The following is an 11,663-nucleotide window of genomic DNA, read 5'->3' as shown; positions in this document are numbered from 1 at the left end:
TCCAGGGCCTGGGGTGAGGCATAGCCCGACACTGAGGGATAAACTCTGCCCACTCCCCTGTCCACCGCACAGGGCTGCCGCCTGGGGAAGGCTCAGTTGGCCAGGACAGGGTTGGGCAGTGTGGTTTCCACTAAACAGCTGTGTCCTGGTCATTCCATGGCCCAAATCTGACAGCTGTGGGTTAACCTTCCCCAAAGGCCTCTGTGCCCTAGCTGCAGCCCAGAGCTGCTCACCCCCTCCAGGACCTGCATGTCCCTGAGCACACCCTGCCCCTCGCAGCCTCTGCTGGTCAAGACCCTGCCCTGTCTGTGAGGCCACCTCTGCCAAGCCTGGCAGTCCACCAAAGCGGCTCCTCTCAGCCCTGAGCCTGCAGGGTATGTGGCGCACACATGTGAACAGGGGGCGAGGCGACACTTGCTGTGGTTGACGGGAGGCTGTTGAGATTGACGTCTGCTGTAGAGATGGGTTTTCACCGTGTCCAGGGTCGGCATTTTCACATTTCTATGGAAAGTTGACCAACTTGCAGTGGTCACCCCTGCCAGCTCTGCAGGAGCTCCTGGCATTTGCTTTGTTCCTTGTCCAGCCCCCGGCCGTCCAGCAGCCTCTTTTTTTTTCCCTCGAAGAAACGTTTTATTTAAGGAATACAGGCTTCATGCATTTCCTAAGTACAACTTTAGGAATATAATGATTCTTGCCACCATACCCACCCTCCCACCCACACTCCCACCCCTCCTCCTCCTCCTTCTCCCATTCCCAGTCCCATTCTCCACTAAGATGAATTTTTGATTAACTTTATACACAGAAAACTGACTCTGTGCTAAGTAAAGAGTTCAGCAATTTGACACACACAAACTGTTCCTCAACAGTCGAGACAAGGGCTGTTCCAAGTCATTGTATCTTGAAGTTAATTTCACTTCTTTTTTTTAAAAAAATTTTTAATTAAATTTAAAGAAGCACCCAAGGATGATACATCTTTTGGGAGCACTTAGACAGTTATAGTACAACTCATTGAGGACAGAGGTCCTGCATGAGAAGTTAGTGCACAGTGACTCCTGTTGTTGATTTAACAATTAACACTCAGGGCCGGCACTGTGGTGCAGTGGGTTAATGTCCTGGCCTGAAGTGCCTTCATCCCATATGGGCACCAGTTCGAGACCTGGCTGTTCCACTTCCAATCCAGCTCTCTGCTATGGCCTGGGAAAGCAGTAGAAGATGGCCCAAGTCCTTGGGCCTCTGCACCCATGTGGGAGACCCGGAAGAGGCTCCTGGCTCCTGGCTTCAGATCAGCGCAGCTCCAGCCATTGTGGCCAATTGGGGAATGAACCATCGGAAGGAAGACCTCTCTCTCTCCCTGTCTCTCCTCTCTCTGTATAACTCTGACTTTCAAATAAATAAATAAATATTTAAAAAAAACAATTAACACTCTATGTATGATGTCAGTGATCACCTGAGGCTCTGGACAGGAGTTGCCAAGTCTGTGGAATCCTTTTGAGTCCTCAAACTCTCTCAGTATTTAGTCAGGACCATAAGCAAAATGGAAGTTCTCTCTTGCCTTCAGAGAAAAGTACCTCCTTGTTTGATGGCCCCTTCTTGCCACTGGGGTCTCACAACTGAGGTCTCACTCACTGAGGTCCTTCATGTAGGACATTTTTTGCCACAGTGTCTTGGCTTTTCATGCCTGAAATATTCTCATGGATTTTTTTAGCCAGACTAGGATGCCTTAAGGGATGATTCTGAGGTCAGAGTGTTACTTAAAGTGATTGTCATCCTGTGAGTCTGCTGTGTGGTCTGCTCCCCACATTGGACAGCAGCCTATCTTACTTTTGCATTTTAAACATCAAGGATCAGAGTTTGACAGTTATTTATGGTCTGCTTTTAAGGTAAAATTTTCAAGCAATGCCAGGCATAGTTGGACTGTACGCTTGCTGTTTGTGCAAATGCACGAAGCTGTATCACCCAACTCCATCCCTTCAGAGAGCGAACCTGGGCTGCTCCCCTCTGTCCACCATTGCCACCCTGCTGGTCAGCAGTGCATGTCCACACCACACACTCTTATGTGAGGCTTCTTCTGCATCACAGCGTGCATCCGTGCTTTGTTTCTGTTTATCTTAGTGAGTGTTGGAGTCTTTGAGTGAGTGCGTGTTAGTCACCCATTTGCTTGTTGGCTTGTGTGGTCCCTGACTCTGGGGGCCTGGGCTCCTGTGAGCTTGCCTGTTTCTTGTAGGCAAACAATGCTGAATGGAGTTCTGGGTCATAGGGTTTGTGTCTGTCCAGTTTATAAGAAGTCTTCCTCCCAAAGCAGCTGCACACACCAACAATGGATGAGGTTTCCACCCGCTGGCTGGTGCCCTCTAACGAAATTAACAACACAGCCATGCGTTTCCCGTGCTGGCCACCTCCAGCAGGATGTGCATCCCAGAGCCGACCTCCACAGCGTTCCCTGCTCCGTGCTGCTTTCCACGCCCGCATGTCCGGGGTGCTCCGTGCTCTCCTGATCAAGTGCATGGTCCCTTCCGACCTCCCCTCTGCTTATCTGAGCCTCCTGCTACTCAGAAACATGTGATTTACTTCACAAATATTTGGGAATTTCACAGATGTGCCTCTGTTCCTGGCTTCTAATTTTATTTCTTTGCTGTTGGAGAACCTACCCTGGACACCTCCAGCCACCTTCAGTCCTTTGCAACTTGCTGACTGCCTGTGATGGTCTGACGTGGCTTTTTGCTGTTCCTGGTGGAGGGCTCTGGTGTGGTGTTGGTTGTTTCTACCTTGCTTCTAACCCTGTAGCTGTGAGGCAGCTTTCCTCCTCTTTTTCCGCTGAAATGCGCGTGCTCCGGTGTTAGCACGGCCATTCCTCTGACTGCGGTCAGGGTGGTAGACCTCTGTCCTTTTACTTTCAGCTCTCTTGCATCAATATGTAAAGCACATATTTTTTTGTAGACAGTGTATGCTTAAGTCACGATTTTTACTACAGTTTGAAAAATTTCTTAATTTGGATGTTTTGACCATTTTCATTTAATATCATTGTTTTATCTTCTTTTTGGGAAGATGCAGGATGACAGTTTTTCTTGCAGTACTTTAAAGATATTTCTCCTTTCCTTGCTAGCTTTTGTTCCAACAAGAAATCTGCCATTATCTGCTCTTCGTTTGTCTGTATAGAAAATACACATTATGATTTTCTCTTCTCATGGCTCTTGGGTTCTCCAAGGGGAGGGCCGGGCAGGTTTCTCTGCCATGCATGCAACACCCACCGCAGGCAGCAAGGCCCAGGTGCAGCGAGGGCCTGGATTGGGCGAGCAGCCCCTCCGCCATGGGGCCAGCAGTGTACTCGGCTCGGGTGGGAAGCGGGAAGTGTAATTTGAGGGGCAATGTCCGTGGTGAAAATCACACTGCCTTAGAGGACCTCCTGGGTCATTTTCTTATTCTTAAGACTCTGGGATACAGGAGGGTTGGCTGTTCCTGGCTGTGGATCTTGAGACCAAGCCCCAGTGACTGGCTCAGTGCTGCTGTCCACGCTCTCAGCCAGAACCTCCTTAGCTTCCACCAGCCCTGCATGCCACGTGGTCCTTGCTCCCCCGCTGGGGGCTTCCCTGTGGTGGAGAAACACAGCCACACTGGCTTCTTTAAGCAGAGTGCATGGAGACCGCGCATGGAAGGTGCGGTTGTCAGAGCTTTAGAAAAGGCACTGGGCTCTCTGTGCAGCCCCCGGAGGACAGTGCAGTCGAGGTTCTGAAAATGCTGTGGCAGCAGCATGCTTGTCCAGTCTGACCACACGTGTGCGTGTCGTGGGGAGCCCTGCGATGGACTTGAGCACGTGGAGAGGGCTCACATCCAGACTCCCTCATCAACCAGGAGGGTGCTGGGGAGTTGGCACCCTGTTAGACCTGGCGCCAGTGTGGCCCAGTGGCTCCTGGACCCACAGGATGGGGAGAAGCCTGCCCCATGCAGAGGCCGGGTGGCAGCAAATTGCCGCCCCCAACTCTTCCCCTCCCCAGATCTCACTCAGAGCAGATTCACAGCCATTCTCTTCCCACTGGGCACAAGTCAGATCCCACTGCAGGGGAGGGAGAGACAGAGGACTGTCCAGGAGGAGAGTCGTGAGGACCAGAGTCCTGCTCCTGGGGCCAGTACAGTGCCCCCTGCAGAGAAAGGTGGCTTGGAGGCTGCCCCTCCTAGGCTCCTCTCTGCCCAGCTCCTGTCCATCACCGCAGCCCCTGCACTGCCTGGGGGCCTTCTAGAAACCTGCCTGAGAGGAGTACTCAGGATAGTGTTCATCATAGCCACACTCCAAGGGCCAGTTAGGGAAGGAGACGGAGCCCATTGAGACGTGGCCCCAGCGGCTCCAGCCCAGCCCCATGGGCAGGATTCTCCCACACCAGCAGGCACTGCTGACAGGGCATCCTCACCTCCAGGGTGGTGGCTCTGGGAGCTGCCTGGCTCAAGCTCAGGTGCCTCATGAGGTATGTGTGGGAGTGATGTGCGGGGGCTGCAGCATGTGGTAACCGGCACGGTGTCTGCTGGTGACTGTGCCCACCTGGGGCTGAGTGCACCTGCATCAGGGGGGTGCAGGTAGTGCAGAGAGCACAGGTGTGCAGAGGTGAGAGATGGAAGGAAGGGGATGAACTACACACCATGGTCCACCATCTCTGGAGCCCACAAGGGAGCTGTCCCTAACTCCAGGACACAGAGTGGAGACAGTGAGTCAGGGCAGTGGAGTTGGGTCTGCCTAAGCTGCCATGTGCCCTGGCCAGAGCTCGGGGCATCCAGATGTTCCCAGGGCCTGAGAGGAACTGGCTAGCCACGTCTCCATAGCAGGCGGCCAGGATAAGGTAAGGGTGGGCTGCTCGTCCCAGCTGGGTGCCTGCTCAGTGTTAGAGGAATTCAGCTTTCCTAAGGTCGGCCGAGCAGCCGGAGTTGAGCTATGGCTGTGACGTCTGGGCCTGCAGAGGGCTGAATGCCGTGGCGGCCTTACACAATGTTTGCTGCTCCAAGGAGAGGTGGCCCCAGCAGCAGCCCTGCGTCCAGCTGGCAGGGACAGGAAAAGGTGTCCTGGCCTGGAATGAGGACAGCATTTGCCTTCAGCAGAAACAGTCGTTCAGCAGACCCCTGACCCACCTGTCAGCCCCACAAACCCTCTGTGTCCCTGACAAGGCTGCGGGGCACCCGAGGCTTGGATGGCTGAGCACCAGCCCCTGTCCCAGTCACGCTGTGACTCCCAGTGCTGGAGACCAGTTCTGTTCCTGAGTCCTGAACCCAGGGGTGGGCTGGCTCCGCCCTCACCCTCACTCAGGCTGGTGGACAGCTGCTCTCTGCTGTGACGAGAGCCAGGCGGTCCCTCACCTGCCACCGTTGAGAGTGAAGGTTCTCTACTGACATGAGAAAGGGAACCTGTGACCTGGACAGAGGCTGGCTGAAGCTTCTCTCTGCCACTGCCTCTGCGGAGACAGGTGAGGTGCACGGGAACTTTTTATGCCCGGGGCACCCCGAGGTGGACGCTGGGTGAGAGCAGGTCTGAACAACATCACAGGTGTACGAGAAGACTTTCAAGATTCATGCTATGTGATCTTCTGTATATTAAGATAATCGAAAATGAATCTTGATGTGAATGGAAGGGGAGAGGGAGTGGGAAAGGGGAGGGTTGTGGGTGGGAGGGACGGTATGGGGGGGAAAGCCATTGTAACCCATGAGTCGTACTTTGGAAATTTATATTCATTAAATAAAAGATAAAAAAAAAGATTCATGCTATGATCTAATCTGTGAAGCATTCTACAACGGGAAATCTAAAAACAAGTGCCGGGGCCATCGAGCTTTTGCAACAAGTGATAGGAAGCGTGGAGCCAGGAGCTCTCATGGAACGCCTGGGAGCTCCTGCCTGAGCAGTGTCCACTGCAAATGCAGCTTTGAGCCCAGCTGGGGGCTGCCCTGAGCCTGGCAGGGGGCCAAGCCAGGGGCATGTGAACACAGTGTGGGAGGAGGCTGCTGGACTCTGGAGAGAGCTATCTGACCTCTGGGAGTGACAAGAAGCAGATTTCCAGTTTTTCAGGAGGAGGCAGAGCTCCTCATGGGCCAGCAGGACCTGGGTCCCCTCCAAATCTGTGGGAAGCTCTGTGGGGTGGCTGCCAAGAGGGCCCCACCGCATGACGGGAGATGGGGAGGAGGAGGGCCCAGGTCATCCTGCTGTCAGGGCTGAGTGTGAAGCGTTCAAGACAGGCTTGGTTCCATCAGAGGTCCCTGGAGCTGGCACTGGGGCCAATCCTGTCCCCCAGGACACTTGGGTCCATTTGTAGTGTGTGACAGTGATGACCTCATTGTGACAGGGATGACCTCACTGTGTGTGACAGCAATGACTTCACTGTGACAGGGATGACCTCACTGTGACAGGGATGACCTCACAGTGTGTGACAGCCTTGACCTCACTGTGTGTGACAGCAATGACCTCACTGTGACAGGGATGACCTCACTGTGTGTGACAGCAATGACCTCACAGTGTGTGACAGCCTTGACCTCACTGTGTGTGACAGGGATGACCTCACTGTGACAGGGATGACCTCACTGTGTGTGACAGCAATGACCTCACAGTGTGTGACAGCCTTGACCTCACTGTGTGTGACAGGGATGACCTCACTGTGACAGGGATGACCTCACTGTGTGTGACACAGGACCGGACGTGAGCAAGAGTGGACGGGGCTTGTCCTGAGAAAGGGCAGTGCAGGTGGATGCAGCTGCTAGGATGACTCCTGTGTTTGTGGAAGTGGGATCCGGGGGCCCTTGTGGCTGTAAGCTGTTGGCCTCCTGGTGAGAACTGTTTGTGTCCCCCCAGCGAGGGGGGCAGGGGCAGCCGCTTGTGTGACCTCATTTCAGATGCTGGTCACAGCAGAGGCTGATGTCAGGGCAAGAGGGGAGGTGTGGATGCCTAGGGCTGGGGGCCAAGCACAGGGGGAGGGGCACACGGCCAGACATGGGGGCCCTGTGGGTCTTGGAAGTGGCTCCTCCTTGCACTTTTCTTTGCTGTTTTCCTGCAGTGGATCTTGAAAGAGAAGAATGCAGGTTGCATTTAAAGATGTTATGGCAGTGGGGATTCAGGGGAGCTTTGGGAGTGAAAGCCAAGGGAGAAAGAGCAGCAGATTCAGAGGAAATAGCAGGAGATCTTAGCAGGAAATTCTGCCTTCCCCAGGGACTTCAGGGTGAAACCGTGCAGCCTGCAGTGATGTGGTGAGGATCCTGGATCCCCCATCTGTCTTCAGGGCTCAGATTCCAAACGTCTCCTTCCAGGCTCCCCTTTGCTGGACTTCTGGTCCATGTGACAGCCCCTGGACATTTGTGTTGTGTATTTGACATGTGTGCATTTGTGGGTACATGTGTTCACTGTGTGAGGGGGTGTGCACTATGTGTGAATGTGTCTGTATGTACCTGTGTCTGCACATGCACATGTGTATGGCAGTGATGGAGTCGGGGTGGACAAAACGTGGACAGCATTTTAGGGCCCACCAGAAGGAACTGGTCCAGTCTAAACTGCTTCACCTACAGCCATTGCCAGAGTGACCTTCTGCAGAGGCAGCCATGTGACTTTCAGAAGCTACACTTCGGGTTTCTGTTCTACTTTGACACCTCTTTGATAATGGTCTCTATGCTGGCACTGGCCATGAAATGTCCACTTTCTGCTTAGGAGAGGGTGGCCTGCACTCTGGAGAGCAGGCTCTGGCTTCTCACAGTCTGTGAACGTGTCCATCCACCTCACCCACATTCTTAGATCCTGGGGGCAGTTACAACACCTTTTGTGAAGCCCACATCACATACCAAGTGCCTGAGTTTGAATCCTGGCTCTGCTCCTGATTCCAGTTTCCTGTGAGTGCACACCCTGGGAAGCAGTGGGTGATGTCCCTGCCACCTGCATTGAGTTCCTGGCTTTTGGCTTCAGCCTGGTGCAGCCCTCATTATAATGGCCATGTTAAGAGTGAGCCAGCAGGTGGGTGATTTCTGTCTTTCTTACTCTCTCTGTCTCTCTGCATTTCAAATACATAAATTTAAGAAACAAAATTAATCACTATCCTTTTGCTCTCCACATACCATCCTATTAAATCCCATCATATATCCACATCTATCCACCTATCCATCCACTCATCCATCCACTCGTCCATCCACACATCCATCCACCCATCCACTCATCCGTCAACTCATCCATCCATCCACACATCTACCCATCCATCCACCCACCTGTCCACTCATCCATCCACTCATCCATCCACACAGCTATCCATTCATCTGCCCGTCCATCCATCCATTTAGCCCCTGCCTACCCTTCCATCCATGTTCCCTCACCCTCTTTCTCCTCATTGTTCCTCTCCTGCTTCTCCCACCCCTGCCTCTCTTCCTCGCTCTCAGGCCTCCGACACTCCCGTTCCCATCTCCCACTGTCCCACCCACTCCATACATCAGAGCCTTCTTTCCAGTTTCTTCTGTTTGTGGACACTCTTCATGTTTCCCCCTTTCCTCCAATCTATTCCATTCACCCTTCAGGCACCCACATATCCACCCTTCTTCCTCTCTTTCTCCTATTGGTTTTCCCCTCCCCTCCCACTTCTATCCATATGTCCATCATCCTTCTTCCATCCCTTCATTTCCCCTCCATGCCTCTCCCCGAGCCTCCATCCTCTTACCCAGTAACATTTCCATCTCACCATCCACTCACCTATTCCCTTCCCACATCCTCCACCCTCTCCCTGCCTTCCACCCTTCCCTCCCCTGTACTGTCCTCCTCCCAGCTGCACCATCATCTCACAACCTTGTCTCACTCCACCTTCCACTGACCCTGACTTGTCCGCACACACCACTCTTCCCATCCTCTCTCCAGGGCCCTCCTGCACCTTTCCCTCAGGAACATGAGCTCCATTGCTGTCCACTCCACCCACCATGATGAAGTGATTTTAGGATGGGTGAATCAAATGGTTCTAATATTTATTGGGAAAGCCAGTTGCTGTTTCCATTTTGTTACTCAGCATTCCTGTGTCTGTGCTCTCATGCGTTCCCCATTGTAGCTGCGGGGCTGTGGCTCCCTCTGCAGCATCCCCCACTTCCGCCTTCTGGAGAGTGTCCCTTCCACGTTTGGGACTCTTCATAGCCTGCTCTAGAGGAAGATCCCGCTTGCTCTAGGCTAACTCTATCCACGGTGTTCTCTGGATAGCTATTACTCACCCAGAGCTAGGCATGGCTGGCACTGGCCCATTAGGCACTCAGGCTTGGAGACGAGGCCCTGTCTACTCCCTGATTGGCTGTGAAGGGGTCAGCACATCGACAATGCCAGTGTCTTGAGGATGGCACCAACAAGGGAAAGGAATGTCCTGGGCTCCCATGGTAGGGGATATGGGGCCCCAGAATGCACTGCATTGAGCAGAAAAAAATCTGGGTGGAGACATCTAGAAAGGGGGATCCATGTTCTCCAGAGCAAATCACACTGTCCATCTTGGGGGGGGGTCCCTTGTGTCAGCAATAATGACCCCGGCAGGAGCCATCGAGCAGTTCACCCTCTGCACACTGCTGTCCACCTCATGGAGGACACGGTCTTGTTGCATTTGCTCCCTCTCTCTCCTATGACTCCCAGTGACAACTGATCCCAACCTCCCACCATGCCCCCACCAGACCTCATGGCTCCCTTCTCTGCCACAGTTGTTTCACCCAGCTCTGTGCCCTGAGCTCTGGACACGACCCTGGTAGAGTCACAGGAGGACCCCAGTGGCTCTCAGAGGACGCACACTCTGTCAGGAGCACCAGGGGGAGATTTACGGCATCAGTGTTGTGGAAGGGGCTTTGACAGCCACCAAACCAGCACTTGGGTCTGGAGACTGTCCCTTCAGATGCATCACATTTGTACCACTATTTTTGCATTGCTTTATCATAAATGGAACATCTTGTCACCAGCACTTAATGCAAATGTCCATGTCTTTCAGCTCTCCCACTGTTACACGTCCAGCAGGCTTTAGGGGGCCCTCCTCGTGTGGCTGTAAATTCAGAAACAGCCACAGCCTGTGGTTCCAAATGGGGGTGCTGTCGGTGAGTCGATTTAGCTTTTGCTTCTCAGTGTGACATGTCCCTGATGAATATATTTCCAGTCATGAAAACTTGGAACTTTCAGCTTCCTAGATGCCATGTAATTACAACTTTTTTGCTAAAACTATGAAGACTTTCCTGAGGGCGGCCTTGACGTCCTTGTTCCTCAGGGTGTAGACCAGAGGGTTCAGGGCAGGGCTCACAGTGGAATAAAGCACTGCCAGGATCTTGCCTGCCCCTGGGGAGTAGCTGGAATCTGGGCCCAGGTAGCTGTAGATGACAGTGGAGTAGTACGTGCTGACCACAATGAGGTGGGAGGAGCAGGTTGACGAGGCGCGCCGTCTCCCCTCGGCGGTGCGCATCTTCAGGATGGTAGAAATGATGAAGCTGTAGGATACCGCGGTCAGCAGGAAGTTAATATCGGCAAAGAAGATGTCAGCCACGAGTGTCATGACGTCGTTCACGTATGTGGAGGAACAGGAGAGCAGCAGCAGAGAGGGGATCTCACAGAGGAAGTGGTCGATCACGTTGGGCCCACAGAAGCTCAAGCGCAGCATCAGGCAGGTGTTGACCCCAGCACCAAGGGTGCTGATGCCCCACACGACTCCAGCAAGTGCCACACACACCTGGGGGCTCATTATGGAACCATAGCGCAGCGGCTGGCAAATGGCCACATAGCGGTCACAGGCCATGGCCGTGAAGAGCAGCAGTTCTGCCGCCACAGACCACGTCAGGAAGTACATCTGGGCCATGCAGCCCCCGTAGGAGATGCCTGTCTCCTCAGCCACCAGAGTCTGTAGCAGTGTGGGCACGACTGTGCATGCACAGATGACATCCAGCACAGCCAGGTTGGCCAGGAAGAAGTACATGGGGGTGCGGAGCCTGGAGCTCAAGGCGATGGCTGCCATGATGAGGGAATTCCCACAGAGGGCCACGGTGTAGAGGGAGAGAAAGAGGATGAAGAAGAGGACCCGGAGCTGTGGTGCTGCTGAGAGGCCCTGCAGGAGGAACTCCCTCACCCGTGTCTGATTGCTCATGGCCCTGGACTTGACTCTCAACCAAATGCCTTAGATTGAAGTGCCACTTCCGTTCCTTAGCTGGACTAGAAAGTAAAGTGCAGAGCAACCGGCCAACACAAGTGCAAAGAATCTCATGACCTTCTTTTTTCCTGGTTTCTCTAGGACCTTACTCTCTGTGCTGAGCCCCAGTTTCTCTGAACTTAGCAACCCTGGCCCTGGCCTGGGGCCAGCAGGAAGCACAGACTGTCCTGGACCTTCACGTTCACTGCTTTCTCCAGTCTTTCCTCCCAAATGAAAGTGGCTTCACTTCTTGCTGCACATTTCTTACAGCCATGCAAAACATCAAACAATGGAGAATTGTTTCAGGATGGACTAGAACACCCACCAGCCCCCAAGCACATGAGTGGCCTGTCTGGGATTATGTCCCTCCTACTTTGGTACTGATTGTTCTGGTTCCTTGGTGGTGCTGGATGGAGATCTCATGCCATGGCAGAACCCGGTGCCTGCTCTGCAGGGCTGCCTGGAACTTCCTGTAAAGTGGGTGGGGTTTGTCAGGCTCCACAGCCTCGTGTGAAGCTTCCAGTGAGTGACCTGCTCCATCTA

General features: G+C 53.5%; 1 protein-coding gene across 1 annotated transcript; it reads right to left on the bottom strand.

Annotated features, from left to right (window-relative positions):
• Positions 1-10,145: 10,145 nt before the first annotated feature.
• LOC100340013 (olfactory receptor 13A1-like) lies at positions 10,146-11,078 on the bottom strand. The gene has a single exon (XM_002718763.4). It carries the CDS (start codon positions 11,076-11,078, stop codon positions 10,146-10,148), a length of 933 nt encoding a protein of 310 aa, XP_002718809.2.
• Between the last annotated feature and the right edge of the window lie 585 nt (positions 11,079-11,663).

The sequence above is a fragment of the Oryctolagus cuniculus genome, chromosome 15 (assembly GCF_051225735.1).
Source record: "Oryctolagus cuniculus isolate XC-2025 breed Fujian yellow rabbit chromosome 15, ASM5122573v1, whole genome shotgun sequence".
NCBI classification, from domain to species: Eukaryota; Metazoa; Chordata; class Mammalia; order Lagomorpha; family Leporidae; genus Oryctolagus; species Oryctolagus cuniculus.
This window is presented reverse-complemented; position numbering and strand designations above follow the sequence as displayed.

Excerpts from the sequence above, each read along its gene's own strand:
- LOC100340013 (XM_002718763.4), bottom strand. The coding sequence starts at position 11,078 with ATGAGCAATCAGACACGGGTGAGGGAGTTCCTCCTGCAGGGCCTCTCA.